Below are 27,891 nucleotides of genomic sequence, written 5' to 3' on the forward strand. Positions count from 1 at the left end.
GCTCGCCGACTTCGTGGCCGAAATGACGACGATCTCCGACTCCCCAACACCCACCGAGAAGAAGTGGACCATCTACGTTGATGGCGCCTCAAGCCACGCGGGCAGCGGGGCCGGTATCATCTTGGAAAACGACGATGGACTAGTCATCGAAGTATCCTTAGTCCTATCCTTCACCACGTCGAACAACCAGGCCGAGTACGAAGCCCTCCTAGCGGGCCTACGCCTCGCCGAGGACGTGGGCGCTCGGGAAGTCATGATTTATACCGACTCTCAACTGGTCGCGTCCCAAGTTAGCGGCGATTACCAAGCCAAAAACGACACGCTAGCCGAATATCTATCGCTCGTCAAAGAAAAGATGAAAGGATTCACAAAGGCAGACGTCGCACACATCCCTCGGGAACACAACTCGAGGGCCGACCTCTTATCCAAGCTCGCAAGCACAAGAAAGAAGGGAGGGAACAAGTCGGTGATACAAGAAATCTTATCCGATCCAAGCGTAGGCAAAAACGCGCAGACCATACAAGTATTTGCCATCGGAGACGCCCATTGCTGGATGACTCCGGTATACAAATACCTCATGAACGACGAGCTCCCCGACGATCCGAAGGAAGCTTCAGCCATTAAGAGGAGAGCCTGCTCGTACACAGTCATCGAAAATAAACTCTATCGGCGTGGCTTCTCCATTCCCCTTCTCAAATGCATCGACGGCTCGCAGGCAATGGAAGTACTGCAAGAGCTTCACGAAGGGATTAACGGCCAGCATCTCGACGGCCGATCTCTGGCGAGGAAAGCCCTCAGAGCCGGTTATTATTGGCCGACTATGCAGCAGGACGCCAAGGAGCATGTTCAGAAATGCGACAGATGTCAGCGGCATGCCGACATGCACCTAGCTCCCCCCAACGAGCTAAAATCCCTCTCCTCCCCTTGGCCTTTTTCCACCTGGGGAATGGACCTCCTCGGACCGTTCCCGGTCGGCTCGTACCAAAATAAATATCTCGTGGTCGCCGTCGATTACTTCACGAAATGGATAGAAGCCGAGGCGCTTGCCAAGATCACATCTCAAAACGTGCTCCGTTTCTACAAACGAAACATACTTGCCCGGTTCGGGGTCCCTCAGGCCATAATCACCGACAATGGCACCCAGTTCACTGACAAAAAATTCCAAGAGTTTGTGGCCAAGCTTGGCACGAAGCAACACTTCACCTCAGTCGAGCACCCTCAGACGAACGGGCAGGCCGAGGCAGCCAACCGAGTCATCCTCCGAGGATTAAAGAGAAGACTCGGCGAAGCCAAAAAAGCTTGGGTCGAAGAACTACATAGCGTACTCTGGGCGTATAGGACGACGCCCCATTCGAGCACGGGCGAGACTCCGTTCCGACTAACCTACGGCACCGAAGCCGTAATTCCCGTAGAAATCCGAGAGCCCTCTCGGCGCACCGAATTCCCCCTCGAGGAAGAACTTAACGACGAGGCCATGAGGGAAGAACTCGATATGGTAGAAGAGATCCGAGCAGGGTCAGCCCTCCGAGAAGCTAAACTAAAACAGCAAATAGCTCTTCGCCATAACGCCAAAGTTATAAAGCGCGAATTTGAAATCGGCGCCCTAGTACTTCGCAGAAACATGAAAGACTCGCGCGAGGGCAAGCTAGCCCCAAACTGGGAAGGCCCGTACCGAGTTTATGACAAAACCGAGAACGGCGCCTACTACCTCGAGAATCTTCTCGGTGAAAAACTTGCTCGACCCTGGAATGCTGAAAAACTCAGACGTTATTACAGTTAAACATAAGCTAAAACGCCTGGCCCAAACTCAGGTGGCGGACGGGCACGGACCCACGTCGTCGGTACGGACGTGAGTATTCCACGACAGCAACGGTCGATCCCTCTCGTCGGATAGATGGACCGACCCCTCGGCGGATTCTACACCTAGACCCCCCGTGGAAGTACCTGCATGGCAGAACCCCAGCTCGCGATGGGATCGTTCACGCCGCGAGCGCTTGGCCGCAACCGCGGTCTCGCGCTCGCTAAAAGCGCATACCTGCTCTGCGCACCCGGCCCGTACTCAACACGCCCGGGCAATCAATCTAGGCCGAGCATAGTCCACAAAACCAATAATATCACAAGTGTACAGGTGACTCTCCGGCATGTCCGAGCATAAGTCATCAGTTACCTAGAACAATCGCAAAATACTCTAAGTATAGAGGAAATACCTCATCATACGAGCACATCGGGAAAGTTATCAAAAAGAACAAGCACACAATGATAACGCCGAAAGTGAAAACAAACAGATATAAGCAAGCAGAATTGTAAAACATTAAAATTGCCGACCAACTTGGCCGGCGATGTCAAAAGTTACAATCATTGCCGGGCACGCAGGCCCCAAAAATTATCCGGGCATAGCCCAACAAAAAGAATGGCACGCAGGCCGAGAAAGACGGACACGCAGGCCCGGAACTACACCTTCTACTCTTCGCTCCCCGGGGACTCAGGCACCAACACGCCATCCACGATCCTCGAAGAGAGCCCGACATTATCCTCCTTCAAACCAGGGTTCAGAAGCCTCAGCTGGTTAAGAGCACGCTCGAAACCGACGTCGGCCATGTCGGCCAGGCTTATCTTCAGGCTTTCTATCTTCTCCGCAAACTCAGCCCTAGACTTTAGAGCTGCCACGTCCGGCGACTCATCAGCCGAGGGAGCCCATTCAAGTTGAAGGTCAGCCAGCTTCTTCTTCTCAGCCGCAACCTCCGCGTCTTTCTGCTTCAGGGCCGCGTCGACCTTCTTCCTCAACTCCTTGCGCTCGGCCTCCATGGCTTTCACCTTGTCCTCGGCCACCTTCTTGGCCGCCTCGGCCTCCTTCAGGGCCTCGGTCGAGCCCGAACCTCCACTGGCCAACACTTGGGCCATCTCCAAGACCCTCACCACGGCGGCACTGTCGCACGCCAACTGTTTCTGAAGGGACGGGGGGTCCATATCAGTGATCCGACGAGCTTCATCCGGTGAGGTAGCCAAGGGGAACTTCTCGAAATAGCCTCCATCCTTGTAGCAAGAAGGCAACACGAAGGCGCGCCCGGGACCTAGGTTCGACTGATCTGGACGTCCCCCCTCGGAAGGACGAGATCTCTTGGGTTGCCTCTCGTCGACATGAATCTTGTGAGGAGAGCCTGCCGAGCCTGAATTCTCTCCAGCTCCGGTACCCTGGTTCTTCTTCTTCTGATTCTTCCTCGCATCCAATGCCTGTTTCAGGATATTATCCTCCTTCTCCGGCATAGCCTCTGCAAAGAAAAAATAAACGAGTTAGCAAAATACCGGACTGAGATCACAAAGCAAGGGGAATGGACACAACCTAACAACGCCCAGGTCTCCTCGGGAGTCCGACAAGCTAGCAAAGCCTTGGTATTAATAGGCCGCTGCTCCGTGATCGGCACCCCGTCCTCGTTCAGTATGGGATCTCCATTCCTCGTAACCCAACGAGACAGGGTAAAGCTATCTACGTATTTGCAGAGGACCGAGTATGACTCCCGGTCTTGATCATCCAAATCATCGTCCTCCCAAGCGTAGTATTTCGGAGGAGACGCAAAATGACCCTTCCACCAGAAAAACGGAAACGTCGTGCAGAACTCCCTTACTTCCTGCCCATGTTCATCCCTCACTATCTCCCCCTCGGCATCCCGCTCGACCACCATATCCGACACCGAAGAGTAGGCCGTTGGACTTAGGGGGCGGATAACGAAGTATCGATCCTTAAAACCCTTCACGGAATCAGTATACATTCCGAAGAGTTTGCGCTCGGCGTTCCTGAACGAAACCCAGCTGTACCGCCCGTTTGACGCCTGCCGTTGAACACGAAAACATCTTCCGAACAACGCGGACGTTGCACCTATACCCAAATAATCACAAACAATCTCGAATGCCCGCATAAAAGCAAAAGCATTCGGATGAATTTGGGACGGCGCCAGGGATAGAAACGCCATAACTGAAACCTGAAAATCAGAAAAAGGTAACCGGAAGCCGAGCTCCCTAAACACGTAATCGTACATCGCAAATCCGTCCCCGGCAAACCGAGAGCATATGCGTTCGTCCGGAGACGGGCAACCTATTTGATAATTGGGCGGATCTCCTTCCCCCAGAACCTCAATTTCTGTAAACGCCCCATCCAGAGACGCGGTGTACCGGGAAACAACGGATAGAGCCTCCTCGGCTATCCAATCAGGCGCAACGATGTGTTCATAACTGAATAACGGCATAGGGGGAACCCCTCCCTCAGCATCCGAACCAGGGGATCCCGTATGAGCACCTTCGGTCGAGGGAGTGCCGTCTCCCTCAATAATTTCGACGTCGGAACTAGTTGCCGTCGAGCTGTCGGAGTCACTAGTCGTCGAGTCGGTGTCCGAGCCGGATCTCGAAGTGGCACTCGAATCTGATTCACCTGCACGCAGAAGGGAGAAGTGAATTCGATAGTCCATCAAATCCACCCTTCCACCGCAAGGCAAGCGAAAGGGTAGAGCAGGAGCAGCAGAGCCCCCGGCCAAACCCCCATCGAGGAACAACGCTCGTCAGCCGAGGACTCACAGATGACACGACAACGGTAAAGCTTATCTTAAGCAGTTTTACGCCGACGTACTCCGGCCTGCCAACCCACGCTGACCCCCGGGCATCGCTTAGATAACCCGGGGAGGATGACGATGGCGAAGACCTCGAAAGCGAAACACAAATCCTATGAAAAATAGTAAAGCAACGACAGGCTAAACGAACTTACTTGCAGACATGATGTAGATGGCCGGGGAGAATCCTTCGCTAAGCAACGATCTTGATATGACGAACGAGCTGGGAAATTATTCTCCGAGGAACCCTTGATCGAAGCCGAGCAGATAAATAGAGAAGGGAAAGCTCCCTTATGAGAGAATTCGCCCCCTTTTATAGGAAAAAGGCTCGGAAGGCGAAGCGTCACCTCTCCTGACAGGCGCCGCCTCCTAGACCCTAGGCCATCAATGCCTATGCCACGTCAGCGCGTGGTTCCCACGCGCGACGTTTCGCCCACCGCTGGATTTTCCTCCGAGCGCGTATACGCAACGAGGACCGATCCACCGAGCAACCACGAGAAATGGAGGTCCGAGCGTAGAAGCAAAGTCACAGTTTCTCAACCAGGAAACTCCGACTTGGGGGGCTCCTGTTCTGGACTGGGCCAAGGCTAGGCCCAACACCGCTTTCGGCCCAATAAGCCTCAGAGGCCCATGTATAGTTCATGGCCTTCCGACACGCCTTGCTCGGCACCAACACCGCGCTCGGCGTTAATTCTCCCCCGGACATCACCCTTGCCGAGGACCCTGCTCCGCGCAGGGCTCTTTCATATCCAATCCTCCGAGTAATTAGGATCCCACGTGGCTCCTAAAAGACCGCGTCTTCCCTTGGACTTCGGAGCGGTTAACCAGGACAGAGGGCGTACACGCACCTCCGATATTTCCGCTCAGGAAACCTGGCAGTCTCCTAGTTGGGCTTGGGAATCCAACCCAATAGCGAGATCATGGCCCAGCGCTGGGGGCTATATATACCCTCTTTGACTAGAGGGTCAGGTATTCAATTCTTACTCACTCTTAGCTAGTACTTGCGCTCCTTTGCTCGTCAACTTACTTTGGCATTGGAGTACCTTGCAGGTACACCCCCCCCTCCTCCTCCTTCCTAGAAGATCCAGTCCGAGCAGCCTACGACGATTCTTCTGATCAGGTACGATCAATAATTAAGAATATTTCATCTATATAAATATTATTTTTGAATCAATAATATTATTTTTTTCTTATATAAATATATTTTTTGCATTATTTACAAAAAGTAAGTGAATCAATAGTAAACTTGTTTCCGTTATTATTTAATTTTTTTTACCAATAACTTCATTTTTACCGTTGCATAAATTTTTTGTATTAGGAGAGGATAAAATTTATTAAAATTTTAAAATAAATATAATTTTCATGTTTAAATCATAATTATATATTAGTTTTATTTTTGTGATCATAAAATAATTAAGATTGATTCATACATCTAATTCATACATTTCTTATGTATTTATTCTAGATCACAATCCTATACTTTATAATCTTACCAATTTTTATTTATAATACATTATAATCTTTAATTTTTAATGCATTTCACCCGTATTATTTTATACCTCATTCTATTATTTTTTATTAAGATTTATTTAATTCATTTATATTATATTATCATTTTGTACAATTTTTTTTCATAATTATTGATTTTGTTATATAAATTTCAATTAATAACTTCCTATATATATTATAACATAAATACAATTAAATGAATTTTTTTTTTACATTTTCGTTCATCATAAATAAAATTAATCATTTATTTTATCTTAATATATTATAGTATTTATAATTTTAGATAATATATTATATTTTAATAATTATTATAAAAAATTTGTTCAATTTTTTTTATTAAAATTAACTTTATTTTTCAAAGAGAAGCAAAATTCAATCTTTTGTCAATAAATTTCAAATAAGGTAACAGTACTTTTGTAAAAAAAATCATAATTTCTAAAAATGTACCTAATTAAACCAATTTAAATAAAATATTATGTATATTTCTAGTCATAATTCAATTTAATAAAACTCTCATAATCAAATATTTAAGACAAATAAAAATCAAATTAAGTCTGGCATAATATACATTTTCTTTAAGACAGTTTTCTTTTATTCATAAATTTTATGGAATATCAATCGATCACTCATTCACTAAAATCAAATAATAGACAAGAAATTTAAAAAAAAAAATGTAACAAAATTCAAGTTAAATAATAGATAATTAATTTTTATTATTATTTATGATGATATCATAAAAATTATATTAATATAGTCATTAATAATTATTATAAACAATTAGTTTGAATTTTTTAATTAAAATTAACTCAACTTTTTAAAGAAGAAGCAAAATTCAATCAATCTTTCCCCAATAAATTTCGAATAAAGAGGACTTCCGTAAAAAATTCATAATTTTATTTCTAATCATAATTGAATTTAATAAAACTCTCATAATCAAATATTGAAGAGTTACTGTTGAGATGCAACACATAATCAAATATTGAGAAGTGACCATTGAGATGCAACACAGCTCATTCTTGATTCATGTTTTCTTTCTACTGTCTTGGCATTTTCGTTATAATAAAAAGAAGGGAAAAAAATTAAATGAGAGTATGTTTCTCTTTAAGTAATGAATTTAACTGAATTGCTTTTATAAGTTAATCAATATCGTTAAAAACAAATATTTGTTGAGCACTTTTTATTTGGTTTTAGAAGAATCAGTTTATGCCATCAAAATGAAAAATTGGTTTGTTGATTTGTAATTAAGTGATTATGTTGTCAAAAATTTGTGAACAATACTACATTAGCACTGAATTTCAACACACACAAGCTTTTCAGTTCCATAACATTATATCTTATTTCAATTGAGTTTGGCACAAGAAAAATTCACTCACAAAAAGACAACTGAGTAAAAATATACCCAAAAAGAAAATCTCGTGTACGATAGAACAAACTATATTAGTATATCCACAAACAAATGTATCATCAAACTTTGAAATATTTTCATTTTTTCTACCTGTTGGGATAAAGGAAATTCACAAACAATATCAAAATGCCTAAATAAACGGCAATACTACTACATTAATTGCCTTTATAAAGTTTAGAGTATAACAAACTACACAGTAGCAGTTAGATGCTATACAAATACAATAGGTGGTAAGAAATGATGATCCTTATCCACCAACCGCTATATAAATTACAACGCACTTTCGATGCCTAGATAAAACTGAATTCTTGCATGGAGGGATGTGTTTAAACACATTACATATTAGCACCGGTAAGCTACAAATGGTGATATATTTTTACAAAAATATACATTAAAACCTAGAATAATCAATAGGATGAAATGATACATGAGCCATTTCAACCCCCAACCATTCAAGAGGTAAAATTAATCAGCTAAATTCTATCCCCAAAAAATATTTTTAATGAAAAGCCATAACTAAAAAGGGGAGTGATATTGAAAAGATTATCCCAACCCTGCAGATTCAAACCAATGGATCTTTACCTCTATATCAGCCACTCCTTGGTGAGGTTTCAGAAATCTGTCTTCATAAGCTTCCCTCGAGGTTGTAAGTTAATATCAGCAAAGGGTTTTGTCTGTTCTACATCAATATAATCCCTTGTCTTGAGAACCTGCCATCATGGTCAAAATTAGATTTGAATAAAAGCAGGAGTTGCCAAGTAGGCATTTGGCATCCCAGAAGACTGGATACTTTGAAGAATTCAAACAAAGCAAAGTAGCACACTACTATAGGTTTAGCAGAAAATTCTCTTGGAGTTCAGCACAGTTATTTTAATGTTATTTCAATTGCTGATTTACAAAGGGAGTGTGTAGCCTGCTGCACTGTTAGTTTTTTGGGTGCTTTTAGTCTTGGCTCATTGTTATTAGTTTCTCTCTTTTCCCCAATAGAATTCATTAAATAGAGAAAGAGAGGAATTGATATTTCAGTTATTACTGTCCCAAAGGTTGAAAATATGTCAAATCAATGCCAAAGTTCATTAAACAGTACATATGCTGCTAGCCAAAATAATCCTTGAGAGCATACCAGTGTTTCAAAAAACATCCTTGATGCTTCTTTCCGTGTTTTACCAGTCAATATTTTATCAAGATGCAGGTTCTGCCTTCCATGTAGATCCTCCTTATCAAACAAGGTCTGAAGATACTTGGCAACAGCCCTGTGGATAAATGCATTAGTTAGGTATTCACAAAAGGAAATTTATCTACAAGAGCATAAATAATTCAGATAGAACAGATTCAGATTTTTTGTCAAGCTTTACGTAAACTGACCTGGTTCGAGAAGACCATCCACTATTTTCTAACTGTGCTCCTTCAGCACCCGGTGCAAAACCATCAGCATCGTCATCGTCATCATCCATTATCTCATCATCACCAACATTCAAAAATCCTGATAATAGAAGGATAAATAAAATGAAAATGGGTTTGATGACTGATAGATGCCAACTGATATAGAATATGAAATAGAGAGAATCCCTTTCGAAGACAGAATAATGTTGCAGAACTTTAAAGGTCTACACCTCCCCTAATGCCAAATTGGCCCCTTTCCTGTCAAATTCCACAGTAAACGACTCTTCCCTATCTTCCCCTATTTATTCTAAGCATAAACACAGTATTACTTCCCCTATTTATTCTAAACATAAACACAGTATTAATAAAACTTACCTGCTCCCAATAATTCCCACTAAACCCTAAACTCCTATTAATATAATATTTCAAATTAAAAATATAACAGCTAACAAATGTAAAGTCTAACAATGACCCACGCGTCATAAAGAGGGAAAAGGTAGATGAAAATATGCATATGCCGTCACCTAAACATGTGGCAGCAGGGGAAAGAGTAGTGTCAGTGTCCTCTGCTAGATGAAAGTTGAGAAAATGTGTGTATGTTTGTGTGTGTGTGTGAGAGACTTATCCATAGACCATAGCTTAGTTTTACCTATCACTCTAGCTCTAGCTTCACTCAGAAAGGACTAGAAAATATTTTAAAACTCTAATGACAATCTAGTAGTAGACGAAGGATCGTCACTTCCCATTTTCCTATTTTCTCTTGTTTTCTTTTCATTGCATAAATTAGGTTAGAAGTTCCTTGGAATCAACCACTCCCGTCAAGTATGGTCCAATTGACCAAATCATAATGAATCTAGGTTAGGATCCCAAGTCCAAAACACACCACTTATCAAATCAAACAAGAAAACTACCAATAGATCCATTCCATAAAGTTGTAAATATGTTGACTTAAGCATTTGTATAAATGAACAAGGAAACAAATTAAGAAGAAAACCTGTGTCATTGCCAATCATATCGTCTTCCTGCACCATGTAACCAAGGAAACACAATTAGGTATGTATAAAACAGTGAAGGAGCAATACATATAGCTTGGAGCTGAAAGGGGAAGATAACCAATATAATTTCCATCACAAACAACAGTAACTTTAACCAAAAATATATACTTCCCTCGTAACAGTTTATAAGGAAAAAACACACATTTTTCTTGTTACAAATTATAAGCAAAAAAACATTAACTTAATTTCTTTTAAACATTTTATTCTCAAAATGCATCTTTCCCAATGTAAAATTAAATGTATATTGCTTTTAATTTATTTTCTCTCATTTTTTCCGTTAACAACAACCAATTGAAATTGCTTTTACACCTTCCATAAAACATATTTCAAAAAAGACACGGATTAAATTTTCTTAATAAGTGTGAAAAAATGGACTTTTGCTTATAAATTGGTACGGAGGGAGTATATAAACTCACGTGTAAACAGATTTCTACCAATAACTTCTCATGTTGTATGAACAAACGGAACTTTTACTATTTTATTAGGTATATCAGATATGTAAAATGCGTCTCAACCGAATAGAGATGAATCTAAAAAATGAATGATACTAAATAATGCATTTAGCATTTTAAGGCTAACTTTAGAACTTACATCATTCTGATCAATAAAAGGACTCCTAATAGCTGAGACATCGGGATACGTTGTATTTTGTAATGCAGCTTCTTGAAAGACTGGGTTTTCCTCATCATTCAGAGACCTTTCTTTCACATCCTCAAGTGCTACAGAATGTGAACAATCTACTTCAATATTTTCACTAAATAAGCTGCCAGCCTTTGCATCCTTGTCATCACATCCCAAGCCAGAAGAAACAATTTGATCCTCATTTAAGCCTTCTAGCATGTTGTTTCCATTTTCCTCCACAGGAAGGTCTCTATTAAAGGAAACCTGGTTGTCAGTATAATCATTAGCTTCCTTAGAGCCAAGGGCCAAGGATGCAGATAAATTATCAGCTTCCAAACCATCTGTTTCAACTCGTGTTCCAATTTCCATGGCATGCTCTGCAATTTCAATAGCATCTGCATTGTTTCTATCACGTTGATCATCTACAAACACATTTTCTAGAATAGTAAATGTATTCATTTTCTCGGAAGTTGGAATGTCCAGCACATTTGTATGGATAGAACCATCATCCGTTTTATCCATGACAGGCAGTGATGCACCAAAATCATTTGGCCTACATAGCTCGTTTTCAAATACTTCAGTTAGAGATAAAGTTTCATGCCCAGGGACAACAGAGTAATTCTCTGCTTCAGAAGTCTCAAAATTTCCTCCAGCATTTTGAGACCTACCAAGCTCACTTATGTCTGATATAATATTTGTATGCTCAATCGAGTAATTCTCTGCTTCGGAAGTCTCGAAATTTCGCTCAGCATTGTTCATTTCAGCATTCTGAGAACTGCCAAGTTCATTTACATCAGATATAATATTTGTATGCCCAACAGAGTAATTCTCTGCTTCAGAAATCTTGAAAGTCCCCCCAGCATTGTTCATTTCAGCATTTTGAGAACTGCCAAGTTCATTCACATCTGATATAACATTTGTATGCCCAACAGAGTAATTCTCTGCTTCAGAAATCTTGAAAGTTCCCCCAGCATTGTTCGTTTCAGCAGTTTGAGAACTGCCAAGTTCATTTACATCTGATATAATATTTGTATGCCCAACAGAGTAATTCTCGGCTTCAGAAATCTTGAAAGTCCCCCCAGCATTGTTCATTTCAGCATTTTGAGAACTGCCAAGTTCATTTACATCTGATATAATATTTGTATGCCCAACAGAGTAATTCTCTGCTTCAGAAATCTTGAGAGTCCCCCCAGCATTGTTCATTTCAGCATTTTGAGAACTGCCAAGTTCATTTACATCTGATATAATATTTGTATGCCCAACAGAGTAATTCTCTGCTTCAGAAGTCTCGAAATTTCGCTCAACATTGTTCGTTTCAGCATTCTGAGAACTGCCAAGTTCATTTAGATCTGATATAATATTTGTATGCCCAACAGAGTAATTCTCTGCTTCGGAAATCTTGAAAGTCCGCCCAGCATTGTTCATTTCAGCATTTTGAGAACTGCTAAGCTCCTCCATGTCTGAAATAATATTTGCACGCCCATGAGCGTCAATCTCATGAGATCCAACGTCAACTCCAGACAGATGACTCTCCGACGGAACAGGTACTTCAGAAGGTTGGGCTTCAGCATTTTTTTGGGGTTGGACTTCCTTAGTTTCATTATGTGATTCCCTCTCGGACGGAACAGGTAACTCAGAAGGTTGGGCTTCAGCATTATTTTGGGGTTGGACTTCCATAGGCTCATTATGCGATTCCACCTCATGAATCTCAACATTTGTTTTAGAATAAGACACTTCAGCATCTTCTTGGGGTTGGACTGCCATAGGTTCATTATGTGCTTGCCCCACATGAATTTCAGTATTTGATTTAGAATAGGACTGTTGATCGTTTACTTTTTCCACGGAAAAACTATCTAAACCATAATCATAAACCTTGATTCCACTCAGATCAAATGTCCCATTTAGCAGAATAGTCAAATCAGCAGACAAATCTGGAAGAAATGAGAAAATGAACTCAGGTATATTGAAGGTAAAATTCACAATTGAACCCAAATACAAGTTTTTTCATCAAAACTCAACCAAACACGATTTTATATCTGTTTTATGTTTTTGAGAGAATAAAAATATTAACAATCGTGACATCAGCACAAAATCACATTAAATCAGGTGGCTGGTGGGCATATCAGGAGTTATAACTAGTTTAGGAAGGGATGACAGGCTCCAAATGATAAGGCTACAATATGTTGGCACAAAAATCACCTGTAAATATTGGTTTAAGGAAAATTTTATCCTCCAAAAACTGTCTCTGGATCATTAAAATCTCATCGCTAGTGCAAGGAGCTTTTTTCCGTACACGCCGTATGTCTTCAGTACTTATCAATTGTTGGCGTATTGTACTTCAAACAAAAAAAGGAAAAAACAACATTAATATTTTAGTGCACGAAAAATAGGAATTGATATGCGATACAAAGGAAAAACTGATAAGTTTGATAATAAATGCAAGCATACTAATATACGAAAAAATAATGGGTATATTACAACTATCACCAGAGAATCCATACATAATTAATTAGCAAAACGGAAAAAAGAGGGGTGAAGAATAGATCTGAGAAAGACTATAAATCAGGACACGAATAATACCATGTTTTTCACTCTAGCAAAATCAAGTCAACGTAAAATAAAAGGAGAGCTATGTACAAATCAATAAACTGATCATTATAAAAACTTACTCGCCATGCAAGACCATCGTATCATCCACAAGCACCTTCCTCTTTAAGGTACTAGTGCGCGGTGTAGAACGAAACCGCTTTGCTGTAGGTACTTCAGCGGTTGCTGTAGAACGAAATCGTGTTGCTGTAGGTACTTCAGCGGTTGCTGGACTTGGTTTAACTTTTAAAGCAGAGGGTTTTCTGCCAGCTGGACCAGCAACAAATTATTTTCAGTCACAATGTTCTCAGGAAAAACTGTAACTATAAATATAAAGCACAATGCATAATGAACCAATATATACCTAATATTGAAGACAATAGATCATCATCATCCGGAATGGACCCGGAAGTTCTTCTGGATTGAGCCCCACCATATGATTCAACTAAATTCATGCTCTGTACTGTAAGAGTACTTTCTGCATAGCTGCGCTTTTTACCAGATATTGATGTTACTGCTGCAGTATCTGTATGACCTTCAGATATACCCTGATTACCAGGAGTCGAATCCAGCAGCAAATGATTCATCTCACCAAAATGTGGATATGCTGAGAGCATTTTTTCAGGCGCAGATATGTCCGAAGCAGTAAATGTATTTACACTTCCCATTGTATTACTTATTATCGGACTCCCAAACTGCATGCCTGATTGCCCCAAGGAGAGCATTTTTTCAGGCGCATGTATGTCAGAAGCAGTAAATGTGTTTACACTTCCCATTTTATTACCTGTCATCTGACTCCCAAATTGCATGCCTGATTGCCCCAAGGAGAGCACTTTTTCAGGCGCAGGTATGTCAGAAGCAGTAAATGTGTTTGCACTTCCCATTTTATTACTTGTCATCTGACTCCCAAATTGCATGCCTGATTGCCCCAAGGAGAGCATTTTTTCAGGTGCATGTATGTCAGAAGCAGTAAATGTGTTTACACTTCCCATTTTATTACTTATCATCTGACTCCCAAATTGCATGCCTGATTGCCCCAAGGAAAGCATTTTTTCAGGCTCAGGTATGCCAGAAGCAGTAAATGTGTTTACACTTCCCACTTTATTACTTATTATCTGACTCCCAAATTGCATGCCTGATTGCCCCAAGTCCAACTTTCCTTCACAAACAGATGGCTCTACAGTACCATGATAACCCAAAGCAGGATCTGAAACCTCAGTTTCATGACATTTTTCACCTACAAAAATAAAACAATCAACTTATTAGCAATAAAATAGAATTCACATGTTCAAATGTCTATCAAGCAGATAAGCAAATTATTTAGATAAAAGGGACTAGTTAAAAGAAATTAAGGTACTGTTATTATAAATTAGTTAACTGTCCGTACATAAAAGAGAAGGATACCACAGAAAATGAATAACTACATTAATATCAAATTATACTAAATGAATTGTTAAGTAATACCTTCAATGGATAACAGAGAGGGATCGTTTACATGGGAAGTGCATGGCCGAAGGTGTGACTGGGTGGGCTGCTCAAGGTTTAAAATACCCGCTTCCCTCAGTTCCTGAGATGCATGAGCTTCCACATCAACAACTTCAAGTCTGCCAGATGACTCTAGAAGACTTGCAATATTGGATACTTGAGTCTCATAAACCACACAGGGTTGCTGCTCGTTCTTGGAAACTTCACTGTTATTTGAAAATCCGTGCTTTAACGATGTGGTAACATCTGCCAAATGACCACCAAATTCAGAACCATGAGATCTATCCATGTTAGACAACAGTTTACATGAGAGGCATTCTTGATCAGATGTAACATGAGAACAACTAGGAGACACAACAGAATCATTGATGTTAACACCTTCAGAAACAACATTAACAGTTTCGTTCAAATTGGCCATAACTGATTCAGTGTTCATCAGAACTCCATCATGCAAGCTTTCCACCTTTTCAGTTATACCAGAAGCATCAACATACCCACCTGCACATTCTGGTAACATGGTGGTCGCATGGTCTTCATGGGAGGAGTCCATCAAGGGTACTGATGCCAAGCAATGATTATTAGATATCAAATTTTCTTGATCCTTCATCACAACTGTAGGTGTGAAACGTTCTTGTTCCTCTCTTTTGTTATCCACATCAGCCAGAACACAGTCACTAGCCTCATGATGCAAATCCATACCAACATGCTTCCCACTATTTTGCAAGGAGCAATCAATTGCATTGCTCTCAGTTTGATGAGCACGTGATTCATTTTGTGTTGAATACATTGATAATAAATCTGCTGAATTATGAAAATCAGCTTCATTAATGACCTGATCCGACTGAGTACCAAACAAGTTTGGTTCTTGTAGTCCTGGAGTAGATGGACCTTGAGCATATTCATGAAATTCAGGAGAAGTAGATGGATCTTGAGCATAGTCATGAAATTCAGGAGAAGTAGATGGATCTTGAGCATAGTCATGAAATTCAGGAGAAGTAGATGGATCTTGAGCATAGTCATGAAATTCAGGAGAAGTGGGAAAACCGTCACTCTGTTCAAACAGGCAAATTCATTGATTAAAACTAGTACTAATTTCAATCTCTAGCCAACGGAATTGCTTTCACTGAATCCACTCTCCAAAAAGAAAAGCAAATCAAGGAATAAAATAAAATATTGACTGGCATGCAAATATTTTAAAATACCAAATCAATTTTGCTTCCACTTTCTTCTACTTGCATTCTATTTGAAGTTTCAATCACATCCTCTTTCTTTTCATCTTCTTGATGAGAAACTTGAGTATTAGCACCAAAGTCATCATGTTCCAAATTGGCATCTTGGTTTATTAACATAACCTGAATTTACCGTATCACGTTGCAAATATCCAAAAGTTATATCAGAAAAATGTATCTATGTAGTTCTATGTAGATATACACATCAATTTTATTTAAAATAGCAAATCAACCTTGCTTCCACTGTTTTCTACTAGCATTTTATCAGAAGTTGAAACCACCTCCTCTTTCTTTTCATCTTCTTGACGAGACACTTGAGGATTAGCACTGAAATCATTGTGCTCCAAAGTGGAATCTTTGTCTATTAACATAACCTGAAATTACCGAATCACATTACAAATATCCAAAATTATAATCAGAAATACATAGTACATTGTTCTCCATTAATATACACATCAAGATGTTGGATTTCACAACCGTGTCAATTAAAATATGTAATGGCAGTGCTCTAACAACTAATGTACCGGTACTGATATATAAAATAGTAGGCAGTAATCAACAAAGCATAGAATGTATTCAGGATAGAGATAATACACAGTGCTGATCTAAAAAAGAAATATTGACGATGAAATAATTGAATTTAATAGGGGGGAGGGGAAAGAACAACCTCCTTCATAATATTTTATGGATACAAATTACGTTAGTTCTATACAATAGAAATTAAATTATTATCAATGATTAACTCAATTAAAGATGTACAAAAGGTAAAGGACAAGATAAGCAATTGAAAAACAAGATTTATATCAGGCCACAGGCCTAGCAAAGCCTTGCATATATGACCCTGGTGTAGTACCACCAACATGATACATCTATGCTTCTATTCATAACTCATAACAACCAAATCAATATATTGAGGCCTTACAACAAAAGTTGTAATTCAGCAGTCCATATTATGTAGAGTGCCAAAGAGAAAAAACAAATCCTAATTACCTCATCAAGGTCTAAACCAATTTGAGAGGCATCACCATCTCCAAAGCGCTCTGCAAGATGTGATTGACATCAATCATTACTTATAAGCATAGATCTCGTTATTGTACATCTAAAATTCACTATCAAATGATCAGTACAAAAATAAAAATAGATAAAGTAGAATACCAACCATCCAATCCAAACTGTGAAGTTTTGTAAGCCATGCCGTCCAAAGTATCTTGCAGTGTAATCTGCTCCCTAGTACTGACATGACGATCAACATAGTTGCTGCAAGTTCACACAACATATATAATCTCCTGTTAATAAACCAATAACTCTTCCACATGAACCATCTTACATATAACGAATTCGGAAAAACACAAGAGAATACAAGGTCTGCAACTAAAATCTGTTTGTGTCAAGTCAATTATTTGACCCAGGAAAAAAGCTGGTAGCTAAGAGCATATCCAATTACCGACAATCTTTCAAATGAAATAAAATAATTTCGATAATTATCAGCCAGTAGCCGACAACTGCTGGAGCTACAAGTGGTCATATAATCAAGTACTATGGAACTAACCCTTGAAAAATGTCATTATCTGGCAGTTCAAAATCATCAAGATCGAAAGTCTCAGGTAAAGTGATGGAATGGTAAGGTGCAGTGGACTCTTCTGGTGGCAAATCAACTGCGGTGGAGCGGAAAGCTTGCTTTACCTTAAGCAAGGCTTCACTGCAATCATCGAAAAGGTAATTCACCTTTCTGGAATATATCCTTACCACACCAAGCAGAAGATGACTGGATAAACGGAGTGCAATTGGTACTTCAGGAAAAAGAATGGAATCTGTTCATTCATAAAAGTGACTACATGAATAATGAATAATCTTAAACAATTAAACATAAAATTAGATGATAATGAGTGCAGAACATGCATGTATGGTGTACTAAGGAATATCAATTTCCCTCAACATTGGAATTAATCTCCTCCAGACTGCAGAGGGCTTATAACAAAATTTCAGCATCAATAAATATTTAAAGTAAGCATTAGCTAACAGCTAGTCCTTAATCCTTCACTGTATACAGAAACATAAATAATTGTCTGCTAGCATTTTGCATGGATTAGATGCACTGAGAATAATTATCCCAACCAAGATGAGTCTTTCATTTGAACGGTAGGCTTTAATTCAGAAAGAGTTGCTCAATTTTTTTACACTATCCTACAACTAGATCAATCTGGAATAGACCAATCTAGCATTGCCGTTGCTTTTACATTCCATTTCCACCTTTATAAAAAAGATATGGAATAAACTAGTTTAAGTGTTTGCTATCAGCTGGGTAAGTTCTCTTAATCTAAAATAACCTCTTCAATAAGCTTTAGGGGTTTCATACTACTGCGGAAGGAGACGGAGACCCAGTGGCCGTCAGTAATCACACTGTTCATTGGGGCATTTTCCTTGAGGGAAATTTGTGTATACTTAACTTTCCGCCAATAAATCTGTAGTGCAATACAATGTTCTTTACTTACATCTCTTTGTGCACAGCTCATGATCTCTTTTAGGGGTGTCCACAGAAGACACACAAGTAGATTGGAAAGCTCAACCGTTGAGAAGGTTTGTCCTTCTGTTCATTCATTCACTTTTGAGCTCTCATTTTACAACATTTTTTCCATGTCATTCCTTTCAACAATTTTACTCTATCTTCTATGGTTTATTTCTCTACCTAAAGGATAATAAAAATAATCCAAAGCTAGAATAAGAGAATCCACTATCTAACACTACAATTGAGTTAGGGTGCAATATCCTTCATTTTAAAAGAAACTAGGGTTTTCAAATTCTAACTAAGATCATAACTACAAACTACCTCATTCAGAATACAAAAATCAATAGATAAACAAACTCAAACTTACCTACAGAGACGCCAATATCAGTATCCGCCACCTGATTTTTCCGGAGCTTCCTCTCCAAATGTGCAGCTATCCATATAGTCCCAAGAGGACCTTTCTTCGCCAAAATAAACTGAGAGTAAAACATATTACTTCACCTCACAAACTCCCTATTCCCAAAATCAACACCAAACACACCTTAATTTTCAATCCCCGTCCACAAACACGCCTAAAAACACACAAATCATAGCCACTTCTTAAAACCCCTCTTTACAAACCCTAATTTCACCTTCTCCAAATACACCCAAACCGAACACGAAATAGCTCCAAAACCGTGGGAAATACGATACCTCACGGAAATATCAGAAACTCACCAGAAACAATTAGTTAGCAATCGCTGAATCGGTAGATCGATGGAAAACAAAACGAGAGTGTGAAGGAGGATAACCTTGAAGCGGAAAGTAGAAAAACCCTAACTACAAGCTGAAGTGAGGATCGAGGAAGAATCGTAGAGAGAAAAACCAAGAATTGGAAGAACAAAAAATGAGGGAAAATCGACGGAATTAAAATCGAGTTGAAATTTGAAAGAAAACTAAGAGTGATTATTGTATGGAGAGTGCGATCGAGATTTGGTTCGGTTTTTTATATATTCGACAAAAAATGGTGAAAATAATAATTAATAGGTGAGCACTCCTGTACCCATTCAATTTTATTGGGTACCAGTACCCTCTTGACATGTCCAATTTTGATAGGTCCACTTATACAATTTTAATTTAAATTATTAATATTAATTTTATTTATAAAAGTCATTATATTAATAATTACAGATCATTCAATTAAACAAATTAAAAAATCAACTCCACTTTCTCGTTATTTTTTTTTACAGAAACCTAATATTCCTCTTCTTCATGTAATTGGCTTTCTTCTTCATCTCCACTTTTATCTCCACTTTTACAGAATTTCAGTTATTGATCTAACTTCATCTTCCTCGATTCATTTTCGTATATTCATCTTTTGGCTACACCCATCTTTCAATTTAATCAATTTTGGTGAGTAACTTATTACTCTTTCAATCTATGAAATCATTTACGATAACTATTGAATTTGATTATTTAATTTTAACTTTTCTATTGTTGTTTTGGTTATTTTCCAATTTTTGAATTTTAGAGTTTTTTTAAGTAGCACTGCAATGACACAATTGCATTAGATTTGATTATGTAATTTTGGGGATAATCACTCATATTGAATAATTTTAATTTAATTTAGGTTTATGTTTAGAAATTCATGGTTTTATCATTTACTTTACAGGAAAAAAGAAAATATCTCATTCTGAAAGAGATTCTAGAAAGTGGAGTTACTATGACCAAGGTATAATGTTTGATTTAACTCTGAATCTTGTTATTTCTTTATCATATAATTGAGAAGATAGGAGTAAACACTAATTTGAAGAGACTGGGCTGTGAAAAATAAAAGACATAACAATTAGAAAATGGATGACTAATTTTTCCGGTAACAGCAAAACATAGAAAGAAGAAGGAGTGACGGCTCTTGAGATTTCTCGCAAATGTACGATTTCTCGCAAGTCGGGGATCTTAAGATTTTCGAATAAGGGAAAATGTAGGTTCCTTAACTGACTGCCCTGGAGTTGAATTATGGTTAAAAAGAGAAAATTGGTACCTTGGCTTTTAGGAACTATAGTCCTACTTTCCACCTTGGCTTTTAGGTGGTTATATATACTTGTCTTATATGCATTTTTTTCTTCTTTGTGACAATTGATATTTGATTGAAAGAGAGTTGGAAATGTATGATGAAGAGGAAGGCTATGGAGAGAAAAATGGTTGTGGGGGGTTGAGTATATAGGTAAATAAGTGATTCCCTTTGAAGTAATACTTAAAATATTTTAAGGAAAAATTCCAAGTTTTCACTTGTTTGTTGTGACTTCATGTCAAGGAGGTTGTGATTGTCTTTTATAACTTGGCTCTTGAATTCATGTGCTGAAATTCTAAACCCTCTTGTTATAGTGGTGTGAACACAAAATTAACCCTTTTTTTGTTGGTACATCGGTATAATTACAAGAATTAAGTATCTTAAGATGTTTATATTAAACTAGTTCTTAATTAATTTCTTAACAAACTTCTAACAATATCCCTTTGGAGCCAAAACAAAATTTATGTCTCTTTCTTACTGATATCCTTTTGAGTTTAGGTTTAAGTATGATTAGTTAGCAAGAGATGATCCTTTTGAGTTTAGGATGAGTAATTTGCATATAGCCTAATGTTTTGATATGGTTAAGTCGTTGTTAAATAAGATTTATCTACACATAGAATCTTGTAAGTTTTGTCACATTTGAACCATGATTAAATTAAAATTCCTACATAAAGTCTTCTAAAAGTCGAAGATAATTTTATTTGTTAATCTCAAATTGATTATGAACTAACTAAAGAAAAGAAAATTTGATTATAAACAATTCTATATCTTGATGAGAGAAACTGGAGCAAACTGATCAAAATTTGAAGAGAGAAAAAAGACATGAATAATTCTATAGTTTGAGTGTTTTTCAAATGTGTGTTCATACTTCATACTAATATTAACACTTTTAGCATAGCAAGTTAGTAACAGCATAACTAAAGTTTCAAATGTGTTAATATTTTCTTACATTCTTTGTATATATTTATTTAACTTCTATGTTATGCTTCATGGAATCTATTTGTAACAATACTACTTTTACTTTGACGATGGAATGTTGGTTTGATATTTTTATAATTCAACGTCAAATATGCATTTTATAATTTTTATCATTGTAACTACTAGCTTGTTTATTGTTAAGTTTAGTACTTCACATCTTCCAACCTTATGATTTTGATAATTACTCATAAAAATTTACTCATTATGCTTTCACCTTCTCCTTGTCGTTTATTTCTCCAAAATCAATAATCAGAACATGGTGTTGCTTTGCTACAATTGGAGTTTTAATTGTGTTTGTTGAGTTTAGATGAAAAGGAATATTTGAACCAGGGTAGGACCATACTAGAGAATCAACGAGAATAGTTGGTGGAAACAAGAAGTGAAAAGGATTGGAATTTTGTTTTTCTTTTGCGTGAATAATATCACGAATGATGTGATAGGAGAAACATACCTATCCAGGGGGTAGTTTTCTCCATAAGAGAGTATTTGCTCATTCTGACTATATATATATATATATATATATATATATATATATATATATATATATATATATATATATATATATATATATATATACTCCAAGAGTAAATTAAAAGTGTTACTCCAATTCACAACTATTGATTTTGTTTTAATCTTATGGTCCTAAATTATGCTTAATTATTGTCACGTGATCAATCTTAAACTGAATCAAATCTAAAAAACGAAATTCCAAATATCCATGGTTGTCTCTTATATGTATTGCATTGTTGTTGGTTTGGTGATAGGTTTGGTAGTGTTACTTTATATTCATTCCCTTTGTGATCTTGCATTAAAACACCGTAAGAAAGCAAGGAATTATCAAGGTCAGAACTTGAAAACAAATGAGTCATTTATTTTTTTTCTTCACACCTGCTACTTATTTGTTTTTATATTCTATGCACTTTGCTTTTTGTTTGTTTTGGTTTTGTGATTTCTTTTGGCGTACCAACACTTAAGGTTATTACTTTTTCATGTGGTGCAGACAATAAATGCGGTAGGAGTAACGATTCTAAAGTAGACATTCAATTCATAAAGATTATAAATTGTGTAGTAAGCATGGATAATGGTGAAGATGCTAATGAGAGGAACAATGGTAGTTATGTGGATAATGAAGAAGGAAAAGATGATTTGGATGATTACAAAGATATAGGTGAAATCTCAGATGATGATATAAGAGATATGAAATTTGAATCAGAGAAAAAAGCTTGTGAGTTTTATGAAACATATGCAGAATATCATGGGTTTGCTGTAAGAAGAGATGAGATTGACCGTGATTTCAAAAAAAATATTGTTATGCGCCAATTAGTTTGTAATAGAGAGGGGAAAAGACATAAAAAACATATGTTAAGGGTGGATCGACATAGGGGGCCAAGGCCAATCACTCGAACAGGTTGTCTTGCTCGGTTGCGTGTGGCATATGATGTAGTGAGTAGAGGTTGGAGAGTTGTTGCATTTGAATCCGCTCATAATCATAAGTTAACTCCACAGCGGTTTGTCCATTTTATTCCTAAGTATCGTCGACTGAGTGAAGCTGATAAAGCGCTTGTTGATGGCTTGCATACATGTGGTGTTAGAACATGTCATATTTTGGGTTTTATGTTGGGTCAGAAAGGTGGTCATGAAGATTTGGGATTTATCAAGAAGGACCTATATAATTATTTTAGTAATGGAGCCAAGGTTAAAAGAGAAAATGGAGATGCTTTTGCTGCTTTGTCTTATTTACAGGCTAAAGCCGACAATGATCCGATGTTTTTTTCGAAGTTTACCACAACAGAGGATGGTCGTCTACAAAATTTATTTTGGTCAGATGGAACTAGCCGATTTGACTTTGAATGTTTTGGTGATGTGGTTGCATTTGACACGACCTATAAAAAGAACAGGTACAACAAACCTTTTGTTATTTTTTGTGGGTACAATCATCATGGTGAAACTACAATTTTTGGGTGTGCTTTAATTTCGGACGAAAAGACAGAGACATATAAGTGGGTTTTAAATGCCTTTTCTGAAGCAATGTTCCATAAAAGTCCAAATGTATTTGTTACTGACGGAGATGGTGCGATGCGGGAAGCTATTAGAGTTGAATTTCCAAATGCGTCACATCGCCTCTGTTTATGGCATTTACATCAAAATGCTATTGAGAATGTCAAGAATACAAAGTTCCTAGAAGAGTTTAAGTCATTGATATATGCTAACTATACCCCTGAGACATTTGAAGATGAGTGGAAGAGGATTATTGATGATAATGGTCTATCAGAGAACAAATGGGTTAAGAAAACTTATGAGATAAAGAAAATGTGGTCGAGTGCGTACATGCGAGACACACCTTTTTGTGGTATAAGAACTACATCAATGTGTGAAGGTATCAATTCATTTATCCAGGGGTATGTGGACAATAAAAACAGTCTTGTGGATTTCATGCATAATTTTGAAAGAGCTTTGAAAGAATACAGACATAACGAATTATTATCTGATTTTAAGTCGTTCTATTATGAACCCGTGTTGACAAGTGCTTTAGAAGGAATTGAGACTGGAGCATCAGAGATATTTACATGTAAAAAATTTAGGGATGTTAAAAATGAGATAGAAGGTGCAGCTGCATTGAATATCATTGAAAGAATTGAGACCGGTAATAACGTGACATTGAAGATGAATAGATTTTGCAATCCAAATTCTGAATTTTCAGTTTGTCTCGAGAGGACGGAGAGTGTATTTTTATGTGATTGTCGACTGTTTGAACGTTTAGGAATTCCGTGCTCTCACATTATTTGTGCCATGAGGCATGAGCATATGAATGTGTTTCCAAAAAGTTTGATTTGTAAGAGATGGACTAAATCAGCCAAGGATGATCACATTTCGTCGGTGTTTTCTGAAGAAAGTGAATCTGAAAAGTTGTTCATGTTTCGTAGAGGCGCAATGTTTGCTGCATTCAACACTTTGTGTGATGTTTCTTGTAAAGATTCTGGTTCCTATAAAGAAGCTCTAGAAGGAATTTACAAATTGTGTGAAAATATAAAGAAGCATTTGGAAGTAAATGATAAACGTAAATCTAATCCGTCGGTTATTGGTGATCCTGTAGAGGCCAAGACAAAAGGTGCCCCTCATAAGAAAAGAAAATCGTGGAAGACAAAAGGTGCTATCCGTAAAGGAAAAAATTCATGGAAATCAAGACAATGTTCTCATTGTAAACTACCTGATCACACAAAACGGAAGTGTCCAGTACTAGCTGCACGTGATGATTTACATCAGGTTGACGATAAGGTTTCATCCGACCAATCAATGAATTTTAATGTAAGTTGATTATTATGGTTTATTTTAATTAACTTATATACTAAAAGATAAGTTAATATTATATTTCTTGCATTTATATTAATTTTACTATATTTGGTTTATACTCAGATGTCCATAAGTCATAATATCAATGACGACATAGACTCCCTAAAAGTCTCAAATAAAAACAAGGCATGGTTACACTCACCTTTGTCATCTAGTTTTATATGTTCATGTTATATTGTATTCCATTTCAATTTAATTTGTCAGTGCAGGTTGTAGATAGCACTCGCGGTAGTAAACAAAAAGGAAAAGGTGTCAATGTTGCTTTTACAACAAAAGACTCTATCAATAAAATAACTTCAAAACAAGTGAAGTGACATTGTTAATTTGTTTACCTTTTAATTGAACATAAGTAAGTTATATCTATTACATGTTGCTGAAAAATTTATTATGTTATTAGATTGACAAAGAAAAATCTATTGGACCAAAGGTAAACATGGCGGATAAAAATGAAAAAGTCAGTCCAACTGTAAGTGCTTTTGTCACTCAGAGTAACGCATTTAATACTGAAAGTGTAAGGTGTTAGTTTTTGAAATTTTATGGGAATAGATGTCTTCAAAGGTATAATAATATATTTACTTTTATGTGCATGCTCTTATTTATTTCAGAATGTTATGGGACATGACTCTGTCTTTGGCAACTCTAATGTCAAAATGGGAAGTTTTAATGCAACATGGAACAATGGCGTGGGATATGGTGCTCATTATAATGGGGTTCCGAATCAAAATGTATCAATTTTTCCCCAGTTTGTTCCTAATCAAGGTGCATTGATTTGCCCCCAATTTGTTCCGAGTCAAAGTGCGTCGTTTTTTCCCCAATTCGTTCCAAATCAAAGGGCATCAATTTTCCCTCAATTTCCATCAGTAGACAACTTCACAACACATTCAAATTCTTCTTTATATAACAGAGGACATAATATTCCTCACAATACACATGTGAGTAAACACAATCCTTGTTATTAATTATGTCTTTTTTTGTTGTCAAATACATTTTCTATCTAATTTGTATGTTCTATTTATGTTAGTTTATGGGCACGTTGAAGGAGATGGAACATTCTGCAAAATTGACTAAAAACAAAGATGAAAATGAAGATTCTAAACATGAAAAGCACAACCGGTGAGACAGGTACCCAAAGTGATGTTATTTTTGTTTGAGTGGCATCTTTGTTGCTGCTACTTCCTAATAACATATTATAACATATTCTGCCCATTGAGTTGTAATATGTGGGTTGTCCCTGCAAACAGACACGGTGAAGATTTTCTATACTCGCACCAACTTTATGTCTATCAACACTCTCTTCTAAGTTTAGAGTTTTAGTGTTATTATATGGCTTGGCAGCTGTGATCTATATTGTTATTATATGGCTTGGCAGCTGTGATCTATATTGTTAGACTATGTTTTCTTAAGGAAACAATACTTTTTCCTATCCATAATGGATACCATTCAATGTCCTCATATGTTGCTGCTGTTGTTTTTTGAAATATTTATGTGGCTTGAAAATGTCAAATTAATGGTGTGTTTGAATTGCATTGATTGTGCATATTTTCCCAAAATTAATGTGGGATGAAAGAGCAACCTGAATAAGTTCCAGATATATATTAAGAACTATTCTAGAAGAATTCATCCAGTTAGTAAATAACATGTAGACTCTTAGACATGTAGACACCATTATATTATATACATACAAAAATCATTCATGCAAAATTAAGAGATAATTAAAATATCATTTAAAAAAAATTACTTGATGTCACAGAAGAACGAATACTATGCAGAAGATAAAGCATTGATAATATAAAATAATGCATTCCCACGATAAAGCAACTGCATAAATAAAAACTATAATTTATTAAAATTTAATTACTTTTACTATCATTTATTTTTTTCATTAATATTTTGTTTGCCCCCACCTTATAAATATTCTGGATCCTCCACTTTATATGCAGAACATATTAATTGTCTAATATGCTAGTGAGGTGCAACATCTTTATATAAGGTATACAATTTTATAGGTAAAATTAGTATATTACTGGTTAAAATAAAAAAGCAATGATATTATAGATAAGATTTTAAGTTTTAAAGAAAGTGTTCATTTCAATGTGGTTTAAAAAAGGATAATAAAATTAATTTTAAATAGTGAGACAACAAAACTCTAATTAATACCAATTACTCCATTAATAATTCAATTTAATCCATTTAAAAAACTTATTATAGCATAACATATCAAATCGAAATATTATATATAATTAGAAAGGGTAATGAAATGACATTGATAAAAAACATTAAATATTAACTCAAATAAATTCTCTCTTCCATCGTTATAACAGAAGTTAAACAAAAAAAATTAATTAAATTAATGCTAGAGAAAAATCAAATAGATCAAAACTAAAAAAAACTAATTAAGAACCAAAGCATATGTTATATAAAATCAAATCAGCTTCTATTGCATTCATCAACTATTCTTGTTTGTCTTGCAAGACTCAAAGTTTCCTCATTCAAATTGTTGGAAGGATGTAATATCAAATCCAATGCTATTTTTAGTCTTGTCCCTTCATCCACCTATAACAAAAAATTTAAATTATCAGTAAAATTACTTTTTATATATATATATATATATATATATATATATATATATATATATATATATATATATATATATATATATATATATATATATATATATATATATATATATATTTATATATATACACGTATAAAAAATTGAATAACATAGTAAGTTATACATTAATTTTATATTCATTTGCTCCCATTTGCATCATCCATGTAATAACCCAAATTCCGCAATCATTCCTAACATAAAATTTCATGATTAGATAACATATTTAAAAAATTAAAATTATAATTAAATTAAAATTACTTACGAGTTACTTGCTTGCATATTTAAATTCTTAGGAATAACAAGATTATATTCAGATATTTTTGGCTTATTTGTTATCCCACATCCATAAAAAGAATGATCCATGAGTAACTCTTCCATATATAACGCCTAAAGACAACAATGATTGTTAGTGATTTTATATAAATGTGTATTTAAGATATATAAAGAATACAATAAACATATAAAAATATAATAATTTTTACCACGATCTTGATACTTCTCATCCTGCCAGGATAGGCTGA

General features: G+C 36.9%; 2 protein-coding genes across 2 annotated transcripts; one reads left to right on the forward strand and one right to left on the reverse strand.

The window, feature by feature from the left end:
- Nucleotides 1–7,633: 7,633 nt before the first annotated feature.
- LOC131629358 (uncharacterized) lies at nucleotides 7,634–19,379 on the reverse strand. Its single transcript, XM_058900146.1, has 15 exons — nucleotides 18,745–19,379; nucleotides 17,421–17,682; nucleotides 17,031–17,128; nucleotides 16,862–16,911; nucleotides 16,105–16,245; nucleotides 15,845–15,994; nucleotides 14,622–15,693; nucleotides 13,522–14,394; nucleotides 13,241–13,427; nucleotides 12,771–12,907; nucleotides 10,542–12,502; nucleotides 9,890–9,917; nucleotides 8,878–8,995; nucleotides 8,636–8,765; nucleotides 7,634–8,222 (listed from the first exon to the last, which is right to left on the reverse strand). The coding sequence occupies exons 1-15, from the start codon at nucleotides 18,866–18,868 to the stop codon at nucleotides 8,124–8,126; spliced, it is 5,430 nt and encodes a 1,809-aa protein (XP_058756129.1). The 5' UTR covers nucleotides 18,869–19,379; the 3' UTR covers nucleotides 7,634–8,123.
- Nucleotides 19,380–19,573: 194 nt separating this feature from the next.
- On the forward strand, nucleotides 19,574–26,208 carry LOC131629359 (protein FAR1-RELATED SEQUENCE 5-like). The gene is made up of 9 exons (XM_058900147.1): nucleotides 19,574–19,769; nucleotides 20,029–20,088; nucleotides 22,170–22,247; nucleotides 22,406–24,711; nucleotides 24,820–24,882; nucleotides 24,966–25,061; nucleotides 25,154–25,267; nucleotides 25,362–25,688; nucleotides 25,778–26,208. Exons 4-9 carry the CDS (start codon nucleotides 22,480–22,482, stop codon nucleotides 25,871–25,873), a joined length of 2,928 nt encoding a protein of 975 aa, XP_058756130.1. The 5' UTR covers nucleotides 19,574–19,769; nucleotides 20,029–20,088; nucleotides 22,170–22,247; nucleotides 22,406–22,479; the 3' UTR covers nucleotides 25,874–26,208.
- The last annotated feature ends 1,683 nt before the right edge of the window (nucleotides 26,209–27,891 follow it).

The sequence above is a fragment of the Vicia villosa genome, unplaced genomic scaffold (genome assembly GCF_029867415.1).
Source record: "Vicia villosa cultivar HV-30 ecotype Madison, WI unplaced genomic scaffold, Vvil1.0 ctg.000561F_1_1, whole genome shotgun sequence".
NCBI classification, from domain to species: domain Eukaryota; kingdom Viridiplantae; phylum Streptophyta; class Magnoliopsida; order Fabales; family Fabaceae; genus Vicia; species Vicia villosa.